We start from the raw sequence: 12,366 nt of genomic DNA, 5'->3' as shown, positions 1-12,366 counted from the left end.
GACTTTGGTTGAGGAATGAACACATTAAAAACTTTGTACAACTTACAAGACGACTTATTTTCACCCCACAAAATGTGGGACCGAGGAGGAATGGGGTACCAAAGAGAATAACCAATTTATCCTACACAAAATAAAAATATTAACTGTCGTTCAACCATAGAACTCCTTTTACGAGGCTCCTGCAGCTCTGAGGCTGCATTCCAACACACGAGATGGGAAATAATGGACTCCTTTGGAACAAGAAGATCCTTGGTGAGAATCCACTTCTATACCGCTATTTGTGATGCTACTGAAGGTGACTTCTTACTCCTGGTGTGTCTGTTTAAAGGATCTACTAACCTAAAGTCTGCAGTTAGAAGACACGATCCTCCTAACATGGAAGAAATACTCAATCTACATTCTTAATTTGTATGTAGCATTTATGGATCTGGAGAAGGCATATGATAGAGTTGATAGGGATGCTCTGTGGAAGGTATTAAGAATATATGGTGTGGGAGGCAAGTTGTTAGAAGCAGTGAAAAGTTTTTATCGAGGATGTAAGGCATGTGTACGTGTAGGAAGAGAGGAAAGTGATTGGTTCTCAGTGAATGTAGGTTTGCAGCAGGGGTGTGTAATGTCTCCATGGTTGTTTAATTTGTTTATGGATGGGGTTGTTAGGGAGGTGAATGCAAGAGTTTTGGAAAGAGGGGCAAGTATGCGGTCTGTTGTGGATGAGAGAGCTTGGGAAGTGAGTCAGTTGTTGTTCACTGATGATACAGCGCTGATGGCTGATTCATATAAGAAACTGCAGAAGCTGGTGACTGAGTTTGGTAAACTGTGTGAAAGAAGAAAGTTAAGAGTAAATGTGAATAAGAGCAAGGTTATTAGGTACAGTTGGGTTGAGGCTCCAGTCAATTGGGAGGTAAGTTTGAATGGAGAAAAGCTGGAGGAAGTGAAGTGTTTTAGATATCTGGGAGTGGATCTGGCAGCGGATGGAACCATGGAAGCGTAAGTGAATCATAGGGTGGGGGAGGGGGCGAAAATTCTGAGAGCCTTGAAGAATGTTTGGAAGTCGAGAACATTATCTCGGAAAGCAAAAATGGGTATGTTTGAAGGAATAGTGGTTTCAACAATGTTGTATGGTTGCGAGGCGTCGGCTATGGATAGAGTTGTGCGCCAGAGGGTGGATGTGCTGGAAATGAGATGTTTGAGGACAATATGTGGTGTGAGGTGGTTTGATCGAGTAAGTAATGTAAGGGTGAGAGAGATGTGTGGAAATAAAGAGTGTGGTTGAGAGAGCAGAAGAGGGTGTTTTGAAATGGTTTGGTCACATGGAGAGAATGAGTGGGGAAAGATTGACCAAGAGGATATATGTGTTGGAGGTGGAAGGAACGAGGAGAAGTGGGAGACCAAATTGGAGGTGGAAAGATGGAGTGAAAAAGATTTTGAGTGATCGGGGCCTGAACATGCAGGAGGGTGAAAGGCGTGCAAGGAATAGAGTGAATTGGATCGATGTGGTATACCGGGGTTGACGTGCTGTCGGTGGATTGAATCAGGGCATGTGGGGCGTCTGGGGTAAACCATGGAAAGCTGTGTAGGTATGTATATTTGCGTGTGTGGACGTATGTATATACATGTGTATGGGGGTGGGTTGGGCCATTTCTTTCGTCTGTTTCCTTGTGCTACCTCACAAACGCGGGAGACAGCGGCAAAAAAAAAGAAAAAAAAAGAAAAAAAAAGCTTATATCATGAAATTAGTGCAACATATTTAGATGCACCAACATCATTTCTGTCTAAATTACCTATTGGATCTGAAATCAAAAGTCATGAAAGGTTTTTCTTTTAATATTCTGACCATTAAAAATATCACAATATAACATCACTGAAACAAATAGATTTTACACAGAAAAAATTAATCATAAAATGAGATTGGCTATATATATATTATATATATATACTACAACATTTCATCAATACTTCAGACTTCAAAACCTGAAAATTATGTAGATTTTTAAGTTATTTAATTGTCTTTTATAAATAATAAAAAAAATGGCCCCATGCAACAAAAACAAATATTTAATAAATTACAATAGCAGCGAATGATCGACTTCTCGTTACCAGTTTACTATTATCTACTACCACCACTGGCTGTTGCTTGCTCAGCACCACCACAGCCAACATTCCATCCTACTTATGAAGGAATATGTTTCAATGACAAAACTTTACAAAATCTTCTTACTATTACAGCACTGTAATTATCATACATTCCATGATTTATGTATCTTATGCTGGTTTTAATGCCCCTTTTGTAAATGGTTTCTGATAAAACAGCCAATCAATAAAAAAACATGTATATTAGCAGATCCTCGCCGCTCATCACTCACGGTTCTCATAAAATAAAAAGCTACAAAAAAGAATAAAACTGCAGACACAATGAGCAATGTTGAGTTCTTACCTACATCTAGGGAGTTTAAACTCATGTCGTTTTCAAAAATGTTCACTATGAAATTAACATACAATGTAATGCACTATGTATTAGTGAAACAATATTAAACTTCCATGGAACATGATATCCTTCAACTGTATTTCTCAAAACACCATACAGTTTACTAGTAATCCATCAGCAACACATACTGTCTTTTTCTGGTCTCATAAACTGGAAACATGGAAGAAAACTGCATTTGGAAAACTTTCTTCCTCATAGGAAACTTGAACAATGCTTATGTATGTTAGTGCTAAAATCCATATTTCACAGGAAATTTATGTTCAGTTTTTGTTGTACAGAACCTGTTATCAGTTACAAATTTAAAAATTTGGAAATTTTGATAATCACATCAGTCAAATAATGACATCAGTCAAATCACACCAGTTATTTCCTCTAACAGGAAATCATTTAACTACTACTTTCTCTTCTTGTTTTGGGGTCCACCACCTCTTCCTTGGTTTCCTGATTTTCTTTTCTTTCCAGAATTTGAGCGAAGTTTGGATCGAGCTTCCTTAATTAGCTTTAACTGTTCTTCCTCCTCTTCTCCCTCAACCAAGCGGAATTTAGCTTCCATATCCTTAACCTAGGAAAAAAATAATAATTTGTTACAATTAACTTAAAAGTGTGAAGCAAATACTTTTTTTTTGGGAAGGAAACAAAGTAAATCCTGATTTTTATTTTTCTTTCTTAATGTCCTCTGAAAAAAGAAAAATGTTTTAACAAGACCTAAAAACACCAAATTCTTAGTTTAAAGCATGCTCTATTTAGTTTGCATCCTTTACAAGAATTAAATGTTGGTATACTAAGAGTTCATGGCACGCAAAAAAATGGACAATGAAATGAAGATTGTCTGCCTATTTTGGAATAATTTTCTTATATTCTCAAAATTAAGGTACCACCAGCGAATGAATGAACTGCAAAGGTGACAACGGCATAAAGTACTGTAAAATAATCTTTTTTCAACATGGGATAACAATTTCCTGTATTAGCGAGGCAGCAGTAAGAACAGACAGAGAAAGGCTGCATTCACTCACATACTTTAGATCAAAAGAGAAAGTCATATCTGCATCACAGAAAGTTTTCCTAAGTACACTTCCCAATTAGCTATTTGAACATTTTGAGCACAATATTGAAAAGCATCCTCTGAAAACTGTTAAACAAAATTATCCAAGAAATCCACATCTGCATTAAAATGATCAAAGTAGACAGACATGATCTATGAAACCTGGGTAATGATGATCAAACATACCTGAGTATGATTCTTTAAGTCTGAATATTAACCAAGGTACTTAGGGTTCAAATTGATAATCATTTTCCCATACAAATCACAAATGCATTAGCCCTTTTTTTCCTCATTTCAGTACCTAGCCCGACAACATCAGGAATTTAAGTCTTAAAGGAAAAACCCTCATTTTGCTCCTAATCCTACCTTTTAAAAAAGAAAATACATAAAGGGAGCATTTCCAGCTACCCACCTTCATCCACTTAGTTACCTTCTATAAAATACAGAGGGTTAAAGGATAGCGTTCTTAATCTCGTATCTCGATGGATTCATCTATCTATTTATCTATAAGTATCCCAGTACCAAGCACTAAGAACATGTTCTGGTCTACCCAGGATCTCTCTTTTTAGCCGCCAAAAAAAATGGGAACTCCTCTGCAGAGAAGGTTTAAACAAAACTGTAACCCTAATGATGGAACCTTGCCAAAGGTGATTTTTCACTCATGGAGTAACCTCATGCAGGAACAGTCTAGTAACACCTATCCCCATGGAAAAAATAAAATGCTCTATTATACCTTTAACTTTCCATCCATTTTCTCCATGACTTCTTGATTGAAATATTCTTCTCTGAAGCGCAGATAGCCCTCTGTCATCCCTCGGCTGAAGCCAACCCATGCACACTGGTCAGCAAGCTCACCCAACGCCTCTTTAATATCTTCTCTTGTCACTTCCGATCCTTCTTTCAATCCAGAAAAATGGATGAATGTGCCCCTAGGAAGTGTAACATCTGGTGTATCCTGCCAAAGAGCAAAAAATAAAAAAAAAAAAATGCAACAAATCAATGCACCAAAACTTGAGTTCCCTATCCACAACCAAGCCCCACAGACCTTTCCATGGTATACCCCAGATGCTTCACATGCCCTGATCAACCCTGGTATACCATATCCTTTCTATTTACTCTATTCCATGCATGTCTCCCATCCTTGCATGTTCAGGCACTAATCCCTCAAAATCTTTTTCACTCCTTCCTTCCATTTCCAATCTGGTCTCCCCAGTCTCCTTGTTCCCTCTACTTCTGACAAATATATCTTCTTTGTCAATATTTCCTAATTCATTCTCTCTATATTTTCAAACTATTTCAGCACACCCTCTTCTGCTCCTTCAACTACACTCTCTTCCATACCACAGATCTCTCTTACCCTTTCATTACTTGTTTGATCAAATCAACTCACATCACAAATTGTCATTTAAACATTTCATTTCCAACACAACCACCGTCCTCCACACAGCCATATCTATAGCCCATCCCTCGCATCCAAATAATATAGTTGGGACTATCTATCCTTCAACCATACCCATTTTTGCCCTCCCTGATAATGTTCTTCACTGGTCCCAGAACCTTTGCCCTCCCAGATAATGCTTTCTTTTTCCACACATTCTTCACTGGTCCCAAAACCTTTGCCCTCTCCCCCACCCTATGACTCATTTCTGCTTCCATGGTTCCATTTGCTGCCATGTACACTCCCAGATATCTAAACACTTCTCTTCCTCCATCCTTCCATAGGTATTAGTTTTAATAGCCCAGCATGAGTTCAGTCACAACAACAATGTGCCTATTGATCCTTTTTGAGGAGCCAAATACATAAAAAATATTTCTGCATATCAAAAAGACAAATACATAAGCTACTGCCAATTTTCCATTTCTCTGAAGTTAAAAACCATTGTGGAAGTTCAATGAAAAAAGTTTTCTTATAGTGGGCATGAATTATGATTTGTAATACTACCAACCTCTGCTGGTTTATCATCATCTTGCTCATCTTTCTTCTTCCTTGCCTCTTTCCTAGCTCTGCGTTCATCTATCTCTTTCTTTTTTTCTTCCATATAATCTTCGTACCATTTACGAATCAAGTATGTACCTTTATACTTAACCTCAGTTAAATCTTTAAATTCTGTTGCCTTCTCTACTGTTGGAAATACCACTAAAACTGAGCCTTTGAAGCCTTGTTTGTCTTCTCCCTTGTTAAAGAAGTGACGCATCTGAAGATAAAACAAAAAATTATACTACCGAACACAGCATCACTAATAAAACAGTTTCAGCATAATTACAATTGAGTAAATTACCAGTCTATTTCATTACAATCTAGAGACCAATTTTTATCTAAATCTTCTGGTAAATGATTAAGAAAATACTCTCAATTTCCTGAATCAGATGACTACATAGCATTTAAGTAAGCAGCTGAGAGTTAAGAAATAAACAAGCACAACACTGTTGGGGGATAGATTTTCAGAGCATTCCCAAGTTCCTGAAAAAAGGGACCACAGTAAAGAAGTAGGCAGCCAAGAGAACACAGTAAACAAGTTGGCACTGCCAAGGTTTCTTGATCCATCTATCTATCTATTTACATCTCTGATGCCTATTCTCTAGAGCAACTCCAAAGGGGTGGCCATGGCATGAATATCCATAACTGGCGAACTCCAGTACCAATTCTTAGCCTTTGGTGCCTAATCTGTACCAGGCTACTGGCAGAGAGCAACTCAAGTGCAGTGTTTCCAGAGTCTCCAACCAACTACTTCAACCTAACGTTCCAAGCTACTATACATGTCAGAAATGAACTGCATCAAGATAATCAATAGTGTCAGGTGGGCCAACTGAGTAAGGAATAATAGCTTAAAAGAAAGGCATGGCAGTAAGTACAATGTGCCTGGGACAGCTGACCATGGTATGCTGAAAAGAAGCATTCAATGGAGAGGCAAATAAGGAAAATTTAAAGGAGCTGCATGCCACAAGTGTAGGAAAAAAAAAGGGGAAGGATGAAATAAAGTAATTGAAGGAAAGGAGTGAAGGAGGATGAGTAGTGTACAGATGCTTGAGCAAATAAAAATGCTGTGCCATATTCACATATTCGTGAAAAACCACACAAGTATAATTGTCAAATATGTTCAGATTAAGGGGAGATACAAGGGAAAACATAGCAAACAATATTCACGATCACCAGATGATATAAATATCCATGAACAAAGCAATCTGGAAAAGTAATCACAAAATAATGATGCACATTATGTAAACATACCCTCACAGTTTCATATGGTCCATACTGCTGAAAGTATTCAAGAAGATGATCTAATGTAAGTGACCCATCCTTTGGGAAACCCTTGCAGTAAATAGTTCGCTTTACTGTCTCTAATTTTACTTCATCATTGAAGATAGGGAGGGGGTGAGATGGTGAGCGCCTGATTTTTTCACTGTTTTCATGAACCTGGAAAAAAAATATCATTTGTAAAAAAGAAATCCTAATTTCACTTCCATTTCACAACACATACCAGCAAATAACATTCAATGAATGTTGAGTGTACACATGAGGAACATTTCAAGTATTAAGGACAGAGGTGTTAACAAAAGTGTTAGTTATATATGCTACACAAATCTGTTTTCTGTGCAAATTGAAGTAGCCAAAGTTCCTATAATGATGTGTAAGCACTTGTTCAGTTTAGCAAACTGGATGCAAGCTGAGAATACATGTGGATGAGGCAACACAATCACGAACTTCATCCACTTCATGTAAAGGGGAATGAGGTTAAATGAACAGAAAAGAATAAGCCTGATTTGCAAAGTTGGCAAGGCATATGTTATGAGCATTATCAACTGTGACGATTAATGAGCCTCTTGATTTTATGAAAGGAAAAGAATGTGTTGGCCAGATTACTGCATTTAAGAAGAGTGAAAAATTCTCAAGAAAAAAATGGATTATCATTAACAGCTTCAAAAAAGGCATCCGATTAAGGTAACAGAAAGACTAATATTATATTCTACTAAAAATGTATAGGAGAGCTGTGACTGAGAAGGTGATGACATGTATAGAGTATCAGACTGGGAAGAACAGCGTAGTTTCAAGACTGGCAAAGGATTCATGGATCAGGTGTTTGCTTTGACAAACGTGTGTGAAATACTTAAAAGAGAAAATGAAGGATCTGTACGTAAGTTACGGATCTGAAGCATATGATAAGGTTGACAGAGATGCCTTGTGGAAGGTTTTATGAATATATGGTTTTTATCAAAAACGTACAGCATGAAAACAAGTAGGATGACAAGAGAATGAGTGGTTCCAGGTGAATGTTAGTTTACTCCTTCCCTGTTCCTTCTTTTGGTAAGTAATACAGGATAGAAGGATTTCCAGCTCCCTTGCTCCTATAAATTAGATCTACTGGGTAAAACATAATTTCAGCATCATCAAAATGTATTATTATACTCGTTCTGCATCAACTTAAAGTCAGCATCATCAAAATGTATCATTATACACAAGTACAGTGTTCTCCCACATTAACCTTCAGTGATATCACACCACATCTACATCATCTGATAATCATGCAAGTTCCACTCATACAGAAAAGTACATCCTTACCTCAATAAAACCATTAGCAGAATTTTTTAGAGCGGCAGCAATTACTTCTTTATCTGTAGTTATTGCTGCTAAGCGTTTGAACTTGGTCATAGTGTCTAGAGTTATCCAGCCATCATCATTCTTTATCTGTAAACAACAATTAGACCGAGCTTAGTTGATCACATACTAAAAGACAAAACACTATAATCTAGATTCAGTGAGAATCTCGGACAAAAGCTCTACCAAAATCTGGATGAACACACTGCTGTTCAAAGCAAAACATTTGCATTAACTTTCATTCACATGCAACTGTATCAAAATTAATTCAAAATATACTGTTTCACTTAAACAGAAACTCCTGAATGTTTGCATCTTAGGTCATGCAAATGAAAATAATCAACCAAAGAAACTGTATACTTCATTTTCCGTTTACTCTTTTATTTTCGTACCTGACTGCTTGTTTCCCATGTTAGCAGGGCAGTGTCAGGAACAAACTGAGGCCACATTTGCTCACATCCATTCTCTTGCTGTCAGGAGCAATTCACGGACACTCTTTCATCCCATCTACCATTCATCCTCTTTTTCAGCTTTTACATCTTTTTCTTCACCTACTGCAGCTTCTTTCACTCCTTCCAATTACTCAAATGCATTCCCACCATATATCACCTATAAGCCCCTTTTCTTTTTAACTAGTGATTCAACTTCATCATTCCATCAATCACTACCTTCTCCAATATGTTCACCTTCCAACCAGCACAATCATCACCTGCACAGGTAAATCACAAACGGCAACCAACATCACATGATGTTTTCTTAAAGGATGAGTTATATTCATACAACGTTTAAAATTTTCCCCCGTCTGTTTATAATACCATCTTATTTATAGTGACATTTATAGCCTACAGACGTTTCTTCTGTTGTAGAGCAAACATGGAAAAAATGCTGCACTCCTCAGCACTCATACTATGGCTGATGCATGTTCCTTGACATCTCTGGTCAGACATCCACTGCCTCACCCAAATATATTACAAGTCTTAGATACCAGAGGTAAGGAGGTCCACTTACCATCAGACCTATTAGCTGGTGGAGAAAAGGGTAAAGGAAAAACCAGGTGAGATATGAAGAAACAAGAGACTCAAGAGAGAAATCTCCGTGGGAGCAAGAAGGGTGGTGGCAAGCACAGAGGTTTGCCAATCACATCACTCATGTGCCTGGAGCAAATTTTATGCTAAGCGTGCCTAATCTTCAAGAATGTTATCCCAGGGTGATGGAGAACTTTGGGACAATTGTGACTTCAACTTTGACACAGCATACGTTTTTCTATATAATGAAGTGCAGTGCACTACAGTACCATACCACCAATGAAGCTAGCATGAGTCCCAAACACTATTCTAAACTAAATACACTATTTGAGGAAAAGGTTGAAAATGTAAAACTGAGAAAGAAAACGGTGACAAAAATAATTACGCAATAGCAAGAGAAAGGGGAAAGGGAACAGGTTAAAACAGAAAAAGAATAACATTCACCTCTTCCTGCATAAACTTGTCTCTCGGCAGATTGTAGTCACCAAAGTAGTACTCAACCTGCCGTATAATCTTGGCATCAATACCCTGAGTCTCATCTGCCTCAGACGTTTTGCCGTTGGTGGTTGCCTCTCCCTCAGTCATGGCTATGGTGTATGCCCTGCTTGTGGTAAATTCTGCAAACAAATTTTTTGTGTTAGAAATCATCTAAATTTTAATCCTTGGATAAGCTGGGTATATGAAAACTAGCATAAACTGAAACCATCATCCTACACATTGAAAAACTTTTCTTATAACTAGCCTGCCATTAATATGGACACCTTATGGGCTACATGCATAGTGAGAATGTGTGTGGTCTTAGAATTATCTTTAACATCCGAAGAAGGTGTTTAAGATTCTTTGGTTGGTGGATGTCGCTCACTCCGATGGCCTTCATGACCCTGGCAGTTGATAGGCCTAAAGCCCAAACAACCAAGGACAACTGTTTACCAGTGGAGCATGTCAAATATGTTTGACAAAGTTCTATACATACCTTATAATTTCTTTCTTAAGCATATACTTCCTTTGAATATGATAATATTACAACCTCAGAAAAACCCCTACATTCTTACTACATTTTTTCCATAATCAGCTTACAGTAAAAAAAATAATGCAAACTGTGCAAATATATATTAAGGTAAAGATCAGCTGATAAGTTTTACGTGAGGTCTTCAAAGGTTCTGTTGATCTGTAAACATATTTCATTTACTTTCAAGCTGATCAAGCTAACATTTTCCTTGATCTTTGGGACCAATGGGAATCTTTCTTGTTCATGTTTTCTTTGATGGATTTTGATGACAATGGGTTCAGACAAATTACATATACTTTGTACAGATTATATAAGAAGGTTTTATCCCAAAATTTCCCTCTACTTCACAGCCTTTCACACTTTGCTGCGACTTCACCTTAGTGCAGTAGGAGGAGCTACAGGCTGAAAACCATTCTCCGTATCAACTGATACTGGGCACAGATTCCACTGGTAACATTTTCATCAATATCCACAAAGAACTGTGACCATTTTCTGATATATTAGCAAATCATATAAAAAATAAAATTATAACATAAACATAAATTTCATGGTAAAATTTAAGCGCTGCAGTAAATCTAACTTTAGGAAATGGCAATTTACCATATGTTACCAGTGCTTTACATAACTCGCTCTGATTAAAACAAAACCTACGGAGCATGACTTGGTTCATGTTATTTTAAAAAATTATCAAATAAGGTGACAATGGTTTATCCAGAAAAATATTAAGCAATCAGGTTTCTCTTAATTTGAATCATCTAGTTGGAAGAAAGAAGTCTTCATCGGAAAACGTGATATGTAAATATATGGATGACAGGACGATCCCTCGCAGAGTAAAATAATGTGTCTATTATCTCCCAAGCTAACAAGTGAGGTTTATATATAAGTTGTCTTAATATTCCATTGAAGTAATACTTATATTGCTTTATCCCAAATATTTCCTAATAACCAAATGGTTACTGAAATGACCTTACTGATTACCAATCAATTATAAATAAGGCTTTAAATCTCCCTCTGCAGGTTTGGTTGTAACAACTGTTATATTACAGTACCCAAACCTTCTATATTACAGTACCCAAACCATAAGGAGCCATTTCCCAACGCTAATATCGATGCGGAGCTCAACTGAACTTGTACCAACGTCATTACTATTCTTCACTATCCTACAGTACTACAGGGATATTTCGCCGACCATAATGTAATGTAACAGTTGTGCATTTCTTAGCAATTAATAATAATGTTTCCATAGGAAATGTTGACAATTCCCGTAACAGATGTTAATAAACGAAATAAAATGTAAAAATATCATTTTGGAGCACCGGTGCCGACTAGTCGGCAAAATTCCTATAAAGCCAAAAAAGTAGCGGGATTCTTAACCTATGGCCACTAAAACTATGAAACAATTCCTGTAACAATGATGGAGAAAGTGTTACTCCAAAGTACATATATCCCTCACCATGATGCTTTGCCAAACTATTTCTATAACAACAATAAAATATAACTTATGTTTCTTGACTGTCTACCCAGTATAGTAGCGTCCACTACCACAAGCCAGCACCACCTCGTCTCTGGACATATATAAGTTCACAACCACTTAACACCGTCCACCACACTCGCATATCTCCCCACACAATGTTGCACAACATTTTGCAATAACCCTTGCCATGAACACCTTCCCTTACATCAGTAACACAGGTTTCACGTGGTTCAAGCTGCAGTATCAGCACCTGCGTGGGTTGGGTCCCTCATCAGCGTGAGTGTAGAGAAAACGGCCTCAAGGTTTCTTATGTTTTTCACATGGACTAAGCTCCACTACGGTCGTATATGTGGTTATATCTTTTATAATTATCTCTGTCATTAGTACATATTTAGATGACGTGTTTCCAGATATCCTGTCTTAACCGGATTATAATATAATGTCGTTTTGCAGGCACAATGAGTGGAATTACGACGGCGGATAAGCGACTCCTCACATGAAACCAGTCACTAACCACCCTAGTCAGTATGAATATTGGGTGCACCTCCAACAGTGATTTAATTTCAAATTGAAAAAGCTGAGATTATATTTCCCTTTTAAAAAATGATATTTAAGAAGTAGGGTATCATACATCTGCTTCTTGTGAAAAATATCGATTATATACATCTTTAATATCTTATAGTTACCGGTAATTATTTTTCTTCTAAGCAATTTTCAATTTAGATTTATCTTGTGAT

The 12,366-nt window shown here is 37.2% G+C and overlaps 1 protein-coding gene across 4 annotated transcripts; it reads right to left on the bottom strand.

The window, feature by feature from the left end:
- Positions 1–1,808: 1,808 nt before the first annotated feature.
- Positions 1,809–12,140, bottom strand: La (La autoantigen-like). 4 transcript variants are annotated; one of them, XM_071662055.1, is made up of 7 exons: positions 11,835–12,140; positions 9,591–9,763; positions 8,086–8,211; positions 6,757–6,942; positions 5,474–5,722; positions 4,261–4,482; positions 1,809–3,047 (listed from the first exon to the last, which is right to left on the bottom strand). In XM_071662055.1, the coding sequence occupies exons 2-7, from the start codon at positions 9,729–9,731 to the stop codon at positions 2,880–2,882; spliced, it is 1,092 nt and encodes a 363-aa protein (XP_071518156.1). In that variant the 5' UTR covers positions 9,732–9,763; positions 11,835–12,140; the 3' UTR covers positions 1,809–2,879. The 4 variants fall into 4 exon arrangements, with proteins under 4 accessions (XP_071518156.1, XP_071518155.1, XP_071518157.1 ...); XM_071662054.1 differs by having other exon boundaries at positions 11,880–11,916; XM_071662056.1 differs by lacking the exon at positions 11,835–12,140 and adding an exon at positions 11,676–11,735.
- Positions 12,141–12,366: the final 226 nt, after the last annotated feature.

The sequence above is a fragment of the Panulirus ornatus genome, chromosome 5 (genome assembly GCF_036320965.1).
Source record: "Panulirus ornatus isolate Po-2019 chromosome 5, ASM3632096v1, whole genome shotgun sequence".
NCBI classification, from domain to species: Eukaryota; Metazoa; Arthropoda; class Malacostraca; order Decapoda; family Palinuridae; genus Panulirus; species Panulirus ornatus.
This window is presented reverse-complemented; position numbering and strand designations above follow the sequence as displayed.